The sequence below is a fragment of the Prionailurus viverrinus genome, unplaced genomic scaffold, assembly GCF_022837055.1.
Source record: "Prionailurus viverrinus isolate Anna unplaced genomic scaffold, UM_Priviv_1.0 scaffold_39, whole genome shotgun sequence".
Classification (NCBI taxonomy): Eukaryota; Metazoa; Chordata; class Mammalia; order Carnivora; family Felidae; genus Prionailurus; species Prionailurus viverrinus.
The window spans coordinates 2,079,324-2,098,071 of record NW_025927607.1 but is presented as its reverse complement, the minus strand read 5'-3'; the positions used below and the strand labels follow the sequence as shown (position 1 = coordinate 2,098,071).

Below are 18,748 nucleotides of genomic sequence, written 5' to 3'. Positions count from 1 at the left end.
TGAACTCAGAGGTCTGAACTCAGAAGACATCAGGGAGGAACACTGTGGAAGCTCCCTGCGGGCATTCAGAACCTTCGGGAAGGTGGCTGTAAGCAACTGTGAACGGAAAAGCAGCAGCCGCCTGGAGGGGCGCACTGGGGTGTAATGGCCGGTAGAGCCCCGGGGCGCAGAATGCAAGTGGGTACCTGGGCCTGAGGGGGCATCTCTGAGGAGGGGCCTCAGCAAAAACTGAACACACCCGGCCTCCTCCTGTCTGCGAACGGCCGTCTTCTGAGCCAGCGGTTGGGGTGGGGGTGGGGGTGGGGCGGGGGCCTCAGAGGCCCACGGGAGCATCTTCAGGGCACACAGCGCCTCGGCGCCATCATCCCCACAAAGGTCCCTGTGACCGAAGAAGGGGAATCCGAAGGGGTTAGTGTTCCTCCCACCTTTCTACTCTCAGTGGTCCATACCCTGAAATAACGACGCTCCCCAAATTCGAGGACGTCCTTTTTCATTTTTTAAAATATTTATTTTTGAGAGACAAGAGAGAGCCAGAGCAGGAGTGGGGCAGGGTCAGAGAGCGGGAGACACAGAATCCGAAGCAGGCTCCAGGCTCCGAGCTGTCAGCACAGAGCCCGACGCGGGGCTCGAACTCAGGAACCGTTAGATCATGACCTGAAGTCGGACTGAGCACCCGGGCGCCCCCTTGAGGACATCCTTTGAATCACAAGCCACTTATCCCCAGTTCGGCGGGAGGATGGAACGTCAGGAGACAGAGGTCGGAACCCTCCCCGGAAATCATGACAATTAGGCTCCCCCTCCCTCCTAGCATCTGGGGTCCCCACCTGGGTCGCTTCGAACTCCAGCCAGGGGGCTTTCAGGTTAACGCCTGCGCCACGGCCATTCCGAAATCCTGTTAGCTCTTCCTGGGGGACAAAACAAGGGATCTGGGGCCTACTCTGCCGTCAGGGCGCCCGAAGCTCTCGCCTGTCGCCCCCCCCCCCCCCCCCCCCCCGCCGCCGCGACTGCAGGCCTACACGACGCCCTCTGGGCGCTTGCTCCTCCAGACCACCAGCGCCGTCACAAGCAGGGTCACCAGGATGGGCACCGCGATGAAGGGGCAGAGGATGCTTCGGGGCGGGTCCCGCACAGCCCGGCCGGAGACGGGGCAGTTCCTGAAGTAGTGTCGGTGGACGGCCACAAAGAACTTGTCCACGGCCGCATTCGGCCAGAAGCAGCCCAGCTGGTCCGCCACGTGCCTGGTGCAGTCAGTGAGCACTTTGTAGCTCCTGCGGGTGCAAAAGCGGCTCATTAGCCCCCGCGCGGGCAGAGGCCCGAGGCAGGACCCGGCCGGGGCTCTTCGCCCCATCCCCCCCGGCGCCGATCAGCCCCGGGGGTCCTCGCCCGGCCGGCTCCAGCAGAGGAAGGCCCTGGAAGGTCCTGTGGGGGCTCCCGGAGGTCCTGCAGGCGCCCATGCCCTGGAAGGCGGGATGGGGCTCGGGGACGTCCCTCCTCGCTTCTGGGATTCCAGGGACCGGGACGCACCTGCCGGGGCAGCCTACGAGGGGGGCCAGTCAGGCGCGTTCCGACGGCGGCCTGGCTCAAGAAGCCGTCAGGGCACCAATCCGCAGCCTCTCCAGCACCTCGCTGTCCCCTCCCCCAGGCAGGCCACCCAGCCTGGAAGGCGGGGCTCCCCACCGGGCCTGGTCTCCCAGCACCCCCCTTCCCCCCTCCCGCTGGAGCCTCCCGGAGCATTCATCACCTTTCATGGTGCAGAGCCACATCTTAATTTTATTCATTGGGTGGAAATGCCGAGGACAGGGATCTGGTCTGTTTTGTTCACCTCTGCAGTCCCAGTGCCTAGAAGGGTACTTGGGACGTGGCAGGCGTGAGTCGGCTGTTTGGTCCTTTTTTTATTGTGGTAAAATAGAAATCATGTTTGCTTGTTTGGGTTTTTTGTTGTTGTTGTTGTTTGTTTTTTGTTGTGTTGTGGGTTTTTTTTTTTTTGCTATTTTAACCGTTTAAAAATTTTTATCTATTACTTTTTTTGACAGAGAGAGAAAGAGAGAGCATCCCAAGCAGGCTCTGCACTGTTAGCATAGAGCTCGACGTGGGGCTGAATCCCACAAACTGTGAGATCATGACCTGAGCTGAAACCAAGAGTCGGATGCTTAACCAGCTGAGCCACCCAGGCACCCCAAGTAAATTACTTTTTAATAAATGAAGATTGAAATTGGGGGATATTAAGATGTGGTTTCCAGAAGATGAGTCCCTTCTGCTTCTACTTAGCAGGTAGAAAGTTGTAAAACAAACAGACAAAAAATCCCAAAACAACAACAACAACAACAAAAGCCAAAGAAACCACAAAACCCTATGTTTTCTGGAGTCCATCAGAGAGTAGAGACCACAAACCAACGAAGTAACTTGTTTCAAGGACCGTCCCGCCTGGGGCAGAGCACGGGAACAACAGACATGAGAAGAAACCCACTACTGACAGACTGCAAAGACCAACTAAGCCTAGAAGGTCAGTCTGGAATTCCTGGGGCCCCAGACACCCCGGTGGTTTTGTGACTCCCCACTTTTTCCCACGAGGCTCCAGCGGGTGCTCGTGAGAAAGATTAGTGGCAGGCAGGGGACTGGCTGTCCCTTGGGGCCAGGCACAAACACTGCACGTTTCTCGAATACTTCTCATGTAAGAATCGACAGCGTGTGACCCCTGCAGGAAGAGTGGCTGATGGCGACGAACAGACCACAGCCCTTCCCACTTTCCCAGAGCCTCCCCACCTGGGGAGCTACGCCCTCAGCGGCCGAGGGAGGGATGGCACAGCCTGTCGGTGCCAGGGCACAGGAGAGACGCACTAGGGCTGACAGAGGAAGGGGAAAGACTCTTCCCCCTCGGGAGAGCAGGCCTGGGATCCTGCATGATACCAAACAGAGGGGCAGGAATCTCCCAGCCAAGATCCCACGGACCCAGAGCAGAGTTGGGCCACCACAGGGAGTGGCCCGAAGGCATGTGGCCTGTCTGAGCTGAGGCTCTGTCCCCAGCATAGAACCGCAAGCAGCAACTGTCTGCTACCTGGACAAGGTGGAGAGAGACCGGCTCAGGCGTGCAGGGTGGGACACTGCCCCGAGGAAGATTCACCAGCCTGCTCTGAAAGTGACCACGGCGGCCACAAAACCCAGACCCAGCTCAGTTCCTGACAGGATGGACTCCAACCCCACACCAACAGCCTGGCGGGAGAGGGTGACCCACTGCCAGAGATGAACACTAGTCGCCTCCGTCTCTGATGTTCTCTCCACGAATGTTCCGTATTCAGATACGAAGTTACGAACTTTTCACTCAGGAGCAACAAAACCCAAGCAACGCGTTGCCGAGAGACAAAACAATGAACAGAATCAGACTCATTGATGACCTAGATGTTGAAACTATTATGCAGGGACTTCGAGGAGATGATCACGACAAGGGGTCTAGGTGAGAAATCAGATAATCTACACCCACAGAGCCTTGTAGCAGAGATGTGAAGCTGTAAGAAAGCTAGAGAGAAATTCTAGAAATAAAATGGACCTGGTATCAGAGAGAATTCCCTTGATGGGCTCATCAGCAGGTCCGGCATCTGAGGAATGAGTGAGTGAGCGTGAAGGCAGGTCAGTAGGAATTCCCCAAACCGAAACACAGAAAGAAAAAACAGAGCATCCCTGTGGCGAGTTAAAAACACTATCAACGTTATATCAAGTCCAACTTGTAATCTGAGTCTCCAGGAGGAGGAGAAGGAATGGGGCAGAAAAAGTATTTGAAGAGATAATGGCTGAAAAGTTTCCCAGAATAGGGAGATAACGGTCTGCAAATCCAAGAAGGTCAGAGAACCTCAAACAGGGCAAAAAACAAAACAGCAAATAAAGAACCACACAGACCCATTGGTCAAACAAGCATCTGAAAACCAAAGATAGAGAAACAAACTTCCAAGAAAAAAAAATCCTAGAGTCTGTCAGAGAAAAAAGACACTTAGAACGAAGCAATGGCAGGGTCTCAGAAGACATTTTACAAGAGACTGTGCAGGCCAGGGACAATGGGGTGGCTAACGGTGGGGAACACAGCCCCGTCTGTCCAGAGTCCCGTACCCAGCAAAAGTAGCTTTCACACATGAAGTTGCCAATAAAGACTTTCTCAGAAACAAAAAGAAGCTGAGAGAGAATTCATTGCCAGAAGGCCTGTGCTTTAAGAAATGTTAGGTTTTTTTTTTTAATTTTTTAATGTTTATTTATACTTGAGATAGAGAGAGAGAGGGAGAGAATGAGCAGGGAAGGGGCAGAGAGAGGAAGCCACAGAATCCAAAGCAGGCTCCAGGCTCCGAGCTGTCAGCACAGAGCCTGATGCGGGGCTCGAACTCACGGACCGCGAGATCATGACCTGAGCCGAAGTCGGACGCTCAACTGACGGAGCCCCCCAGGCACCCCAGAAATGTTAGTTTTTCATTCAGAGGAGTATAACAGATGAAGTAAACGGATACCGTCAAAATGAAGATGTTTAAAGATCCTTTTCTGAACTTTCTGACTTTTGAGCTAGAAATCCAATCGACGCTGGGAAAGGCTGGGGTGTGTCCAGCAGCCAAGCGCCCCTCCACCACAGCGCCTGTTATGTGGTCTCCAAATCGCTGAATCACTGCCCCGAGTGCACTGGGACCGCGGGCCCTCCTCGGTCCGCGTGGGGGGGCTGGGAGGGTGGGGCCCCAGGAGGGACAGAGCGGGCCGAGGCGGCAGCAGTTGGCGTGTGTGGGACCCGTGCCCGACGGGGTGTGCGGTCTTCCCAAGAGAACAAGGACTCGTGTTTCAAGTCAAAACAGAAGTGGAGAGAGCCACAGGAAGTCATGACAGGCTGGGTCTCACGGTGAGAAGAAATGAATCAGCACGTATCAGGTGCCCGGCCCACGGTAAGTGCTGAATGTGGCAGGTGTTGTGAAAGCCCAAAGTCCAGCCTTCTGAGCTGGGTGTCGATCAGCTACGGGGACACGCGTCACAAGCACTGGTTTGGACGACCTGTCTTCTCCCCTGCCTCAGACCCACCAAGCCCCCCAGTAGTTTCTGGGGTTCGGCAGGACAGACACGCCGTCCTAAACGTTGCCCCCCCTCCTCTGTGCCTGGGGGTGGAGCGGGGACACCCCCAGGAAGAGGTATTGCCACCCCTGGGCCGGCCAGCCAGGAGAGGGAGGAGCCCCTGACCCAGGAGATGAGACCCTACAGACCCCACGCAGAGGCCATGCGGAGGCTGAGCGCCCGGGGTGGGCTATTCTGGGATCAGGCACTTTCTCCTTGAAATGTTATCTTCCAGTTTGCAAAGCCACCGCCGTCTAAAAATATCTCCAACATGCAGTCAGCCGTCCACATCCTGTTTATTTATACAGAAGTGACAGCTGAAACTTTCAATAAATATTTGGAGCCCTGTCAGCAAGGGGGTGATAAGAGAACTCCCCTCAGAGTGTAGACATTCTTCTCTTCAGAAGAACACAGTACTGACTGAAGGGCCCAAAATAATCATGAAAAATATTCTCGCCTTAACCCTCTATTTTCAGTCCTCACATAACCAAACAGTTATCCTGTGTGTGTGTGTGTGTGTGTGTGTGTGTGTGTGTGTGTGTGTGTGGCAAGGACTTTCTATTCTGGGCCTTTAAGCAAACTTTGCTTGGAATGTTCCTGAACACGATGGTGGGAGTTTCCAATATGTCTGGGTCCCAAGTCAAGGCTCCCGGCACCAAGACTTATGATTGTTTCCTCGCTGGCAAGAAGGCTGATGCCCACTCCTGCCCCAGGCAAGGTGTCTGCTCTGGGGACACTGTGGTCGCTGGTGTCCCCCAGGTAGCCCTGACTGGTCCTGATGTGGAGTATCTGAGCTGGGGCCCTGGCGCCCCAGGACCTGGATTCAAATCCCAGCCCCGCCGCCTATCCCGAGTAATCCTGGGATCGCCTTCCCCCTATCCGGGCGAGCCCTGGCCTCCTTATATGCAAATGAAGACACCACTTGGCAGGGTTACCGGGCAGATCAAGTGAAATGAGGTCAAGGGCCCCACATACAGCAGGTGCTCAATAAGTGGATGTTACCTCATCCCTTCCTTCTGAACAACTGGTGTGTGGCTTACAAAGTAGTCACTTCTCGTTCTACAAACCTGAACAAAAGCAGACCAGGCCACCTGAGTCTAAGCCTCCAAAATCCGAGGAGGAACCACTTTTGGACTTAGGTTCACTTTATCCGCATCAATAGCTTCACCCATCCACCCGGGACCACGCGCCCCTCCCCCCCCACCGTGGGTTCCCGCAGCCCCATGCCCCTGCCGTGGGGAGCAGCAGCTGGGGGTGAATGTGACTGCCCCGCGCTGGCCCAACAGGCCTGTCAAAATGCTTGATGACACGGCGGGGAGGCTCTCGGATAGCTGGCGAGGCGGGCAGGTGGGTGTGAGACCCAGAGCCGTAACCATGACGCATTTGGCTAAACAGCCCTTCTGGAAACACAAATGACTAATACACAGCCCAGAAAAAAGTTTAACCCCGCTCTTAAGAAAAACAAAGAGGGGCGCCTGGGTGCCTTAGTCGGTTTAGCATCCAATTCGGCTCGGGTCATGATCTCGTGGTCTGTGAATTCAAGCCCGCGTCTCAGAGCCTGGAGCCTGCTTCGGATTCTGTCTCTCCCTCTCTCTCTGCTCCTCCCCTGCTCACGCTCTCTCTCCCTCAAAAATAAATAAACATTAAAAAAAAATAAAAAAAAAAAGAAAGAAAGAAAAACAAAGAAGTGAATGTCCAAATTTAAAAATAACGCTTGGCGCTGGGGAAGGTACCGTGAGATGACGCAGGTCCTTGTGTCATTGCTAACAGAAGACAAACTGGTAAACATTTTCCCGAAAAGCGATTCAGCAATATGCGCCAATAACCTCACAAGTGTGGATGCCCTTTGGCCCAGTATTTCTTTTCTGGGAATTATCTGAAATTAATAACATAAAATGTAGACAAAAGTAGTGTAAGAAGATGTTCATGGCGAATTTCTAATTATGGAAAACAGCCCACAACGGGACTGCCAGGAAAGAACCGGCTTCTAAAAGCCTCCCCGTTCTCTGCACCTCCCCCTTCAGGCTCGCAGCCCTGGGTGCCTAACCCCGCCCCACCAGCCACCTCCAGGCCCCTCCAGTTCCAGCAGCCCCCCTGCAGGAAGGGCGAGGCCACTAGATGGCGCCCCTCCTGGGGACCTCCTCTCTGTGGTCTCTTCCCCTGGGGACGCTTCTCCCGCCTGTCAGCTCCTCCCGTGCGGTCACATCCCCCAGGACCCCCCATCCGGGCTCCTGAGGCTTCCCCTCCATCGCCTGGAGCGACCTCGCCCGCCCGCCCGGAGAGGCTCCCCGGTCCTCCCCACCTCCCTGGTCAGAGGGAGGGGCGTCCACACTCCGCAGACCCCTTGCTGTGACCCTCCCACCCCCATCGGAAGCCGGGTCCCATCCACATCCAGCTGTCACCACACCTGGCTTCCAGGTTGCCCGTGCCCCCAGCTCCAGCCCCTGGGAGCCCTTGTCCAGCCCCTGACTTGTCATGGACTTCTCCCCACCTCCTCCAGGGGTGTCCCTGCCCTCCTGTGGCCCTGTCACTGTGTCCAGGAGTAGGCAGCAGTGACTTGTCTCGGTGGGTTATTGTGACCCACCTTGCTGATAATAGCGTCCACCTTCCTTCACAATTCGGGCCAGAGGCCTTGGCCTCTCTGCACCCCTTCTCTGCTACTCCACCCAGCTTGGTCAGGGGCGGCCATCCAATCCCTCCCTCTTCTCCTCTCCTCTGCACCCCTGCGCTCAGTCCATGATTGGCTGTCTCACCCCTGCCCTCCTCCTGACGTCCAGCCCACTATCCGCAACTTTGCACCTTCCTCGTGCTGAATTCAAAAGCCTTCACGTAGCCCTCACCCCCGGCCATGTCCTCTCCTTCTCACCGGCCACAGGCCAGCTACACTGGCTGGTGCTTCTGCCTCAGGATCTTTGCACATGCCGCTCCTTCTCCGCGGAAGGCTCTTAACCCCATCTTCACCAGGCCAACTCTGCTCCTCCTTCGAATGTCACTTCCTCAAAAAGGCCTTTTTTTGATGCTTCAGCCTCATTCGGCTTCCTGGTAAAGTGGGGTTTCCTTCATAGATGTCTTACTTTGTCCTTGTACTTTAATTCACATGATGATTCACTCGCTCTTGGTCTCAACAACTAGCCTGCAAGCACCATGGGGGGAGGGGGACAGTATAAGAAGAAGACCAAATCCCACTTACCCTGTTGACAGAGTCACCTCAGGGGCAAAGGGGAGCCAAAGCTGAAGGAAGAGAGGGTCTGGGACAGGAGGCCAGCAGGAGGGGTGCCCACGGCACAGCCCATTCACACGGAGACAGCGGTATGAGAGCCCCGCGGTGTACAGATCACTTACAGGTGCTGGCGGCACAAGCCGGAGTCAGCCACGCCTTCACGTTGGGGACTTTTTTTTTTAAATATTTTTTTAATGTTTATTTATTTCTGAGACAGAGACGGAGCACGAGCATGGGAGGGGCAGGGAGAGAGAGAGGGAGACACAGAATCCAAAGCAGGGTCCGGGCTCCGAGCTGTCAGCACAGAGCCCGACACGGGGCTCGAACTCACGAACTGTTGCATCATGACCTGAGCTGAAGTCGGATGCTTAACCAACTGAGCCACCCAGGCGCCCCTAGTTTTTGAGAGAGAGACAGAGAGACAGAGCACGAGTGGGGGAGGGGCAGAGAGAGAAGGAGACACAGAATCCAAAGCGGGCTCCAGGCTCCAGGCTGTCAGCACAGAGCCCAACGTGGGGCTCAAACTCACAGGCCATGAGATCATGACCTGAGCTGAAGTCAGTTGCTCAATCGACTGAGCCACCCAGGCACCCCTACGCTAGGGACCTTAACACCCCTTTCGGGGCTAAGCAAATTAAAACCAGTACCAAGTGAAGAAGCCTGACTCAGGGACTGCATGTGAAGTTTCTAGTCTACGGTCAATAAGCTTTTCAAGTCCACGGACTCTATTTAGGCAGCAAAGAAAAACAACAAATTCCCAAAGTGGAAACTCTAGGTCAGTATTCTTTGACTACAATATTAAAAACTAGAAATTAGTAAGAAAAGGATAAATTAAAAAAAACCCCAAAGTCTCTAGAAATGAAAGGGCATGCATATAACATTGAAGTCAAACAAGAACTTAATTTGATCAGAGACTATTAAGAAAACAATGGCGTGCTACATGTAAAAATTAAGGGGATGGAGGCAAAATGAATTATGAGAAAAATCCACTGTTGTAAACTATCTTATTACTACACAAAATGATATGAAAATACGTGAAGTCTCCAAATGAAGGCATTTTTAAATTTCATTTTATTATTATTATTATTTTTAACATTTATTTATTTTTGAGAGAAAGGGAGAGAGAGCACAAACAGGGGAGAGGGAGAGACAGAGGGAGACACAGAATCGGAAGCAGGCTCCAGGCTCCGAGCTGTCAGCACAGAGCCTGACGCGGAGCTCGAACCCACAAACCGTGACATCGTGACCTGAGCCGAAGTGGGACGCTGAACCGACTGAGCCACCCAGGCGCCCCAAGACATTTTTTAAAAGAACAACAAAATAAAACTTTCCAAAGGGCAAATAATTCAAATGCACTCATAATTGTTAAAAAGTAATATTTGGTGATATTTTAAGAAGTAAAACTCAGGGGCTCCTGGGTGGCGCAGTCGGTTAAGCGTCCGACTTCAGCCAGGTCACGATCTCGCGGTCCGTGAGTTCGAGCCCCGCGTCGGGCTCTGGGCTGACGGCTCGGAGCCTGGAGCCTGTTTCCGATTCTGTGTCTCCCTCTCTCTCTGCCCCTCCCCCGTTCATGCTCTGTCTCTCTCTGTCCCCCCCCCCCCAAAAAAATAAATAAACGTTGAAAAAAATAAATAAAAGAAAAATAAAAAAAAGAAGTAAAACGAATACGTAAGTTCAATAGCTGATTCTTTAGAAAACAATGAAACCAGACATATCTCTGGATAATATAGTCTGAAAAAAAAAAAAGAGAGAAAACATCAACATACAAAACCACCGGAAGGAGATTACCCAAAGTGTAGGAGAGTAACATACAAAACAATGTATGTTACAGTTTGGGAAATCCTTGAGTTGGCATGCTTCTTGGGAAACTGCAAATGACCAAGCAGGGACTTAAAAGATAAAAAATCTGAGAAGAATGAAAAATGTTTTCAGGGAATTACTTCCACAAAAGGTGCTGGACTCAGGTAATTCTTTCAAATTCTCGCGATCACAGAGGCGCACGCCGAGTTCCCCTGTTCTTTTACAGCGTTAGCAAATCCTGATCCCAGTCCTCTTACGACGGCCTGCCCACGCGCCCTGGAGCCACAGATGTCCTCTACGTTCGCTTATCAATGACACAAAAGTACGACGGAGGATGTTTGCAGATTCAAGCCAGTCCTACAGAGCACCTTAAGGCCACGTTCATTTCGGGAATGCTTCAAACTTAGCATAAAATCACACTTCAACGTGTCCAAGGAAAGGGACACGCGACCGTTCCATTACAAGCTGAGAAGGCATTTGATAAGACTCAACATTCGTTTCTGATGGAAAAGAAACCACCTTGTAAACCTTGACAAACAGGTTCTTTTCTCAAGGTGATAAAAACCTCCCCAAACCGAGGGCGCGCATCGTATGATTGGAACCCTAGGGGCGTTTTCATCACAGGCAGGAATCCCTTCCTTCATTCTTAACTGGTCAGGCCTGTCTTCTCCCTTGTGGTTTCCGCCACCCAAGACTTCGAAGTCATGTGGAGCCCTTCCGAAGCAGGGAGGGGCTGGGGCCACTTCCTCTGGTGACAGAAAGCCACGCGGTGACCCGGCCTGCCCGAGGCTGCGCCAGGCGTGGAGTGAGGATGCCAGGCCAGCTCGTCTCTACAAGGGGCCTCCGACCACGGACAGGAGGGGCCAGCGGCCTTGGCGGTGGCTAAGCAAGTCCTCGTGCTGTACTTTTCTCGCAGACCCACATACGAGCCAGCTGGGAGGCTGGCCTTCTGGCCTGGAGGAAGCATAGGACGGGGCATCTTTTGTTTTTCTTGCCGCTGCGGGGACGCAGAAGGACGTCTTGGTCACCGATTTAAAACATTTCACAGGCACCGGCCTGGGAACGTGTGCTGGGCTGGGGGTGGGGGTGGTGGGGGGTTGCTGAGTCAACGGAGCCCCTGGAACTCACTCCGCACGCCTGGGGTTTGCAGCCGGAGGCGGGAAGGTGGATGCTAGACCATCGAGCCCTCCCTCGGCCAGTTAGCTCAGACAGATCCGAGCGAACCAGGCCAGACCAACGAGGCTAAGCGCTAGAAGTCGTGCCTCCCTGCTGGCCCAGGGCTGACCCGCCAGGGTGCTCGGACACAGAAGGCTTTGACGTTAGTGGTTACTGTTGCACGCAAATGCGCACCTTGAGATGAATTTTTCCGAGGCTCCTACGACAGTGTAACTCCTTAGTAGAACAGGGACCCCGCCCATGTTGGCAAATGCATTACCCTAGGGGGCACAGGGGACCGGCAGTGCCATCACTGCCCGAGACTCACTGCACGCCGCGTGCCCACGCTGTGACGTTTGCAGCAATGCTCCGGTCCACACAGCACGCAAACGCCTCGACAGGCTGCCCAGGAAAGCCCGCTGAACGGTGGAGGGAAATCCCACGTCACATCTCTGATGCCAGCTCCCTGGCTAAACCGAACCCCCCTGACCAGCGGGCACTGGCTGAGCCAGGTGGACAGATGCCATTTTCTCAGGAAAGAAAGAACAGGACTGAGCAGAGAACAAAGAGCCTCGGGAGGGTTCCAGGGAAGAGGGGGACACATGGAAACCGGCCAGGGTTTTCTCTGCTGGCTACGAGGCAACAGTTTTCCAGAAATACCCGTGGTCCATCCAGGGCGTGCGTCAGCAGACGGGGCTCGGGGTGGGGGGGGGCCTGGAAGGACCCCACCACTCTTGGGCTGTGGAAAACAAGACACAGGACAGCCCTCTGTGGCTTCCTCTGGTCACCGCTCCGCCTTCCCACCCCGCTGGGCTCTGGGCTTCTCTTCTCCTGGCCTGAAGCCTGGCTCTCCCCTCCCCCGAGACACCCCACAATGGGGAAGCGAAAGACAGGCTTCTGGGGGCATTTCACATCAGTTCTCGGGCGTTGGCCTGGGAAGCTGCTGCGCAGACAAGGCCCTGAGGGCGTTTCCTCTGGAAGTCACCCCCCCCCCCCCCGCCCCAACTGCGTCCTGCACCCTCAGCCTTGGGAGCCTGGACCTGTCCCCTCTCACACCTTGTTTCTGTCTGCTTCTCCAGTCCCCCTTAGGAATGACCTGCTCCACGACCCCCCTGGAGGGAGAGCATTTCATGGCTCCCCTTCTAGAGAGGAGCGGGCTTCTTTCGGCTCTGCTTCTACAGCAGCCTGGCAGGGGAGGCCCACGGCTGCCGTCTGGAAACCCCCTCTGTCTGGGGTCCCTGGCAACCTGCCTATGGATTTGTATTTCCTCAAACCCAGGACTCGGGCCTGGCACTTTTGGGGTCCCTGCCCCGGCTGAGTCCTCTGGGCCCCGTGACGCCCCCTCCCTCTTTAGCCTCTTGCAGCTGCCCGCTCTGTGTGTCCCCGCTGGCCTGTGACCTCAGGAGGGCAGGGCAGCTCCTCTCGGTTCCCTGTGGAACCCTGCCCCCCGTGTGGGCGTACAGCAGGGCTCAGTGCCCAAGGCTGATGTGCCTGCAACTCTGCAGCCCTTACCGGGCCCCACCCGGAGCCCCGGTTCCTCAAATCTGGGCCAGGAGGGAGAGGAGGGCACTGCCCCTTCCCGCCTGGGCCACCCTGGGCGGTCCTGAGTGGGACAGAGGAGCCCTGGGGACCTCTGGGGATGCCTGCCTGGACACGGGGTCTACAGCTGGGCCCAAGGTCCCCAAACACAAGGTCTCATGAGCACAGGCCATGGTCCATATGTGCAGAGCCCTGTGTCCCCGTGCCAGCCCCACAGCCCACCCTTGGACCTGGAACCCAGAGGCTCACTTTGGGGGAGCAGCGGGAGACTCCCTGAGAAGATTCCGCAGCTTTGTATCCAGGCTGGTTGAGGCCACCTGGAAGCAACGTGTGTGGGCCACGTGGGGCCATGTGTGGAATGGGGAGGGGCACCCCTTCCTCCAGGCGGGTGTGGGGCTCGGCTCCCTTCAGGCTCCACCCCCGCCAGGTGCCCCGTGAAGGATGCCACCCGCCAGCCCGCGGTGAGTCCTCAGGCAGGAGACGCGGTGTCCCTGAGCGGTGCCATCTGCATCTGGGAAGACGGCCCCAGGGCTGAGCTGGAGACCAGGGAGGCAACGCACACGAGGGCCCCCGCTCCCCTGGACCCACGGAGGGGGGACGTCACCAGTTAAGGCGACTGCTGTCGGTTGAGGGGACACCAGTGTCGGCAGACAGAGCTTCGCCCCACACCAGGCAGCTCTAGACCGAGCCCCCGTTTCCTGAGCTTGGCACCAGTCAGGCCGCAGTATGGCTCCAACATTCCCTCTGCTGGGTCTGCACACTGAGCACTAGCTACTTACCGGCCTGCAGAGAAGCGCCCGCGGCTCTAGGAGTGGGCCCGTGGGGGCTGCAGGTACCGTGTTGGGAGAAGGGGCGCTGGGGACCCAGGGCTGCAGAGATGCACGGGGGGTGGGCGCTTCCTCTCCAGCCGTCCTGCTGTGGCTGGGCTGGTCAGCCTGTGCACAAGGGGCCGTGGGCTCCTGCCGGGAGCACGTGCTGCTGGGCCCCGGGGACAGTCTCGTCTCCTTGGGCGATGGGCACTGTGCAACTCAGGAGGCCACACGGGAGCCATCCAGGGAGCCGTGGGCATGCAGAACGGGGACCCTCTTAGGTGTGGGTGGACGCCCACACGTCCCCCAGAGCCGAGGGCAACACTCCACACGGGACTGCTGATGGCTGGGCTCTCTGCTCCGCACGGGACAGGAGGGACTAGGACATACATCCCATGGGCGTGGTGCTCCAAGAAGCAGCTTTAGAAGCCGGCATTCCTATCCTCTCCTTAAAGACAGGCGCCGCCGAGGTGACCCGCGTGGGTGACCCGAGGTGGCAGTGAGGGAGGTGGCCCAGGGGTCTGACCCACGTCTGCCTGGCTCCTCCACGTAGGGAGCTGTCTCCCCTGCTCGCACCCAGAAGCCCCTTTTGGGGAGGAGGCGTCCTGGCCACCCCGTCCCCACCCGGGGCCTGCCTCCTCAGCCTCCCTCCTCTGCTCCTGTTCTGTGGCTCCGTGCCCGGCAGCTCCCGGTGCCTCTGCTCAAGCCAGGAGCAGGCAGAGGTTTCTAAATCCATTCCTGGCTCTGCGTGCAGACGGCTCTGGCACCAGACACAGTGCCCCGGGGGGTGCCAGGGCAGGCTCCCCACGGACAGGGCTCACGGGGCGGGCGAGGGCACAGGCCTCCTCGGAGAACAGGCTGGGGCAGGAACCGTGCTCCTGGGGCCAGCAGCTCAGAGAGATAGCTGTAGTTGTAAGATCCGACAGGCGTCTGAGAACTAGGGAGCTGTGGCTGGTCACTGAGCTGTGGCCCCTGGTGAGACCGGGGACTCCCGTGCAGACACCAGGTCTAGGAAGGTGAGGCTGCCGCTCGCACCCTTGCTGGGAGGTGGGTGTGTGCGTGTCCGAGTCCCAGGATTAGGCGGACAGCCGGGGTGCTATATCTGGACACGAACACCCTGGGGCCATTATCCCTGTGAAGTCACGCGGGCCACTGGAGGGAAGGGCTCTTCTGTGCAGCCCACCCCGGTCCCGCTGCTCTCTGCCTGTCCTGCCCAAGAGACTCTGTCCCCCTGATGCCACTGGACTCCCCAGGGACCCTGCTCTGCCCTCCCCACAGGGGCCCCTGCAGCCGGCTCACCCCCACCCACACGCCCTACCCACTTGCTGCCTCGTCTAGGAGGCTCCGCCATCCGCACCCCTGCTGCCCCCATCCTACGGAGGTCGGAGGTCGCAGCTCAGGGCCACACCCACTGTAGGGGGCAGGGCAGGGCCGTCCACACAGGTGCTTCTCTGTGATTCAAAATCACCCTGGGAGACATGCTCGGACCGTGGAGCAGCCCCAGAACCCCAGGAGGACGGGGACATAGAGAAGTAAATGTCACAGGACCTGCACCCCACCTGGCTTTCTGGAGGGGGTCTTTGACATTCCCCTGGCCTGCACCCAAAGAAACTGCCCGTCAGCCTGTGCCCCTGGGGGTCTTGGCTGCCCAGGGTCTGAGGGTATGTCTGGAAAGCTTCCCAGAGCCTCCCCGAGGGCAGTCCCTAACTCCAGGGGCCGTGGGTCCACATCCTGCCCGCCCCACGCCCTCCCTGCCCCCTCCCGGTCCCTGGGTCCAGCCACCTGCAAGCAGGCACTCTGGAAGGAAGAGGCCGCACTTAACAAATCAGTAAAAATCCCTCTGCCTTCTCTGACCACATAATAAAAACCCAGAGACGACGGAACAAAAGCTACGTGAGCTTCAGAAAACAAGGCTGCTCATCACAGATCTATCCCCCCGCCAAGCTGTCACTCATGTAGAAAGAAAGCTCTGTAGAAATGTTTCACTCCCGGAAATGGATTACTCATAAGGCTTTATTTCTAGGATTTGCTTCACATAGTCACCTGAATTTAAAAGACACAAGCGAAAGGGAACGAGGGGTTAAAAATAGTAAGACGTGTTTGAATTAACAGGCTATTTGCAGATGTGAGTAACCAAGACCTCTCAGACCAGCGTTATTACTGACAAAAGTCAGAACAACGCAGTGTAAAAAATAAAAGCAAAATAGAGGATAGGAAGGAAAAAGCAGGTTTTATTTTATTATTTTTTTAAATGTTTATTTTTAAGGGAGAGAGAGAGGGAGGGGGAGAGAGAGAGAGAGAGGGAGAGAGAGAGAGGGGGAGAGAGAGGGCATAAGCAGGGGAGGTGAAGACAGCTGGGGACAGAGGATCCAATGGGCTCTGCACTGACAGCAGACAGCCTGATGCTGGGCTCGAACTCATGAACCGCGAGATCATGACCTGAGCAGAAGTCAGGCGCCTAACCAACTGAGCCACCCAGGTGCCCCGAAAAACCAGGTTTTAGAACATTAGTTCAAATCAAAGAAGAGAGAGACAGACAGACACAAAGCGAAATTTGAGGAGGCCCAAAACCCAGGGATTCTGGTCCCTTCACCAAGGGGAGGCCAAAGCACGTGGTCTGACACGGTAAGAAAAGTGACACGGAATCAGAGGATGTGCGTTTCATTTCATGGCTGGTTGAGTGAAAAAGAGTTTTCCAGTCGTCAACCTCACTTGAAAGAGAAAAGAAAAGACATTATGTTCTAACCATACGAAGGAAAGAGAAATCAGGGTGGAAATGTAAAAAGTCAAGACAAAAAACGGCGTGCCTGAAGATCGAACACAAAGGACAGATACGATGTTGTTTTCTCTGGTACAAGGCTCGTCGCTCTGTTATATGAAACTCTATAGAGTTTACATAACATATATAACTCTATGTTACATAAAATGTAACATCCAGCAGTAAGCTGTTGGCAAGAGACGTAAGTCACACAGAACGACAAAGTTCGAGGAGCTGACAGACCAGTGCTTCTGTGCTAACTCGAGGCAAAGGATAACGTAGAGCAAAAACTATCACACGTGCCTAGAGCTGTAACGGTGTTTCACGGTCGATGCCAGCAGCAGGATGACGTGGAGTCTAAATGCTATGAGAGCAGAGCAAAAGACATGCATAAAAGCCTTCCAGAAAAGCGAAATGGAAACAATGCCGACACGATTAGGATTGAAGAATCCACTACTGCATTATCATATGCAAGAAGCTCAGGGGCGCCTGGGTGGCTCAGTCGGTTAAGCATCCCACTCTTGAGCTCCGCTCAGGTCATGATCTCGCGGCTCGTGAGTTCAAGCCCCGAGATGCGCTCTGCACTGTCAGCATGGAGCCTGCTTGGGATTCTCTCTCTCCCTCTCTCTCTGCCCCTTCCACCCCCCCCCGCCCCCAAATAAATAAGTAAACATAAAAAAAAGTTCAGAGGGACACCTGGGTGGCTCAGTTGGTTGAGTGTCTGACTTCAGCTCAGGTGGTGATCTCAAGGTTCACGAGCTCGAGCCCCCTGTCGGGATCTGTGCTGACAGCTCGGAGCCTGGAGCCTGCTTCGGATTCTGTGTCTCCCTCTCTCTCTTTGCCCCTCCCCCACTCACGCTCTGTCTGTCTCTCAAAAACAAACATTAAATTTTTTTTAAAGTTCAGAAACCTGTAAAGAAGCTGCATAGCACAACAGTGCCGCGTTAATCACTGCTCCGGGGGGGATGAAATAGAAAGAACAGAACGTTTTCATTTTCAAGTTTTGGTGGTGTGTTTACAGAAGGTCTTAGTGTGAGAGATCTGAAAGAAAATCTCAACAAAAACACAAAGTAGAAACTATTCACTCTGTGTGCTATCACTCTATCAAGAGAAGAAGAGCTTAAGAACCAAATGGAAATGCAACATTTGAGGATTAAAATACACCTGCCTAAAGAAAAAACTGTCTGAAGGAGAAAGTCAAGAAAGGCAATAACTGTGTGGTAAGAAAATACAACGAGAAAACAGACATCTCAAAACCTGCAGAAAGTGGTGAAGAAGGTCCCGAGGGAGAAACAACATGGTCTTAAATGCCTTTATTATGTTAAAAAAAAAAAGGGGGGGTGTGAGAAAAAATGATGTCGTCAGCATCTAAATTCTACCTCGCGAAAGAAGCAAATATTTTTCTGAAAAGGTAAAAAGGGAAAGCAAATGATAAAAGTGAAAGCCAAAACATTTTTAAAAGACATTTCAATGCAAGACATAGTCTGTTTTCTAAAGACCTATAATAATGGACAGAAAAAAAGTGGGCTTTCTCGGGGCCCCTGGGTGGCTCAGTCAGTTAAGTGTCTGACTCTTGATTTCAGTTCAGGTCGTGATCTCACCGTCTGTGAGTTCGAGCCCTGCATCGGGCTCCGTGCCGACACTGTGGAGCCTGCTTGGGATTCTCTCTCCTTCTCTCTCCCTGCACCTCCCCCAGCTCTCTCCCTCTCTCTCAAAATAAATAAATAAACGTTAAAAAAGAAGTGAGCCGGGGCGCCTGGGTGTCTCTGTCGGTTAAGTGTCCGACTTCGGCTCAGGTCACGATCTCGCGGTTCGCGAATTCAAGCCCCACATCGGGCCCTGTGCTGACAGCTCGGAGCCTGGAGCCTGCTTCGGATTCTGTGTCTCCCTCTCTCTCTGCCCCTCCCCCGCTTGCACTCTGTCTCTCTCTGTCTCAAAAATAAATAAACATTAAAAAAAAAAATTTAAAAGACGGCACCGGAAGGTAGCGAACAGTCTGACTAGGCCTGCTGCCGTGTTCTTCAGGACACAGGGCCCCCGAGACGCTCCTCATGGGCAGGATTCCTGCAGACAGATAGCACCTCCCTAGCTGTCTGGCTGGTGCCTGGCCATCTCACCTAGAACCTCAATGTGACTTCTTACGGAATCTGGCAAAACGGTTCTTTAGTTCTCTTGGAAAAATAGGCACAGAACACATCAAAGAAAGCAGAAGGTAAGGTGAAATACAATGAGAATGAACACACAAAGAGAGAATGAGATCTTCTAAATTGTAGAAAATATTGTAGGGCCATGGCGATCGAAGGGGGGTGGATGGCCCCAAGACATACATAAAAATTAACTGAGGGGCGCCTGGGTGGCTCAGTCGGTTAAGTGTCCGACCAGCTCAGGTCATGATCT

The 18,748-nt window shown here is 54.8% G+C and overlaps 1 protein-coding gene across 1 annotated transcript in view; it reads right to left on the bottom strand.

The window, feature by feature from the left end:
• Window positions 1-540: 540 nt before the first annotated feature.
• RAMP1 (receptor activity modifying protein 1) overlaps window positions 541-18,748 on the bottom strand; it is a 47,470-nt gene continuing 29,262 nt past the window's right edge. Inside the window, exons 3-4 of the mRNA XM_047846624.1 lie at window positions 1,017-1,268; window positions 541-905 (exon numbers count right to left, since the gene is read on the bottom strand). Coding sequence (XP_047702580.1) covers window positions 896-905; window positions 1,017-1,268 — 262 coding nt within the window. The 3' untranslated portion in view covers window positions 541-895. The remainder of the gene's footprint in view (window positions 906-1,016; window positions 1,269-18,748) is intronic.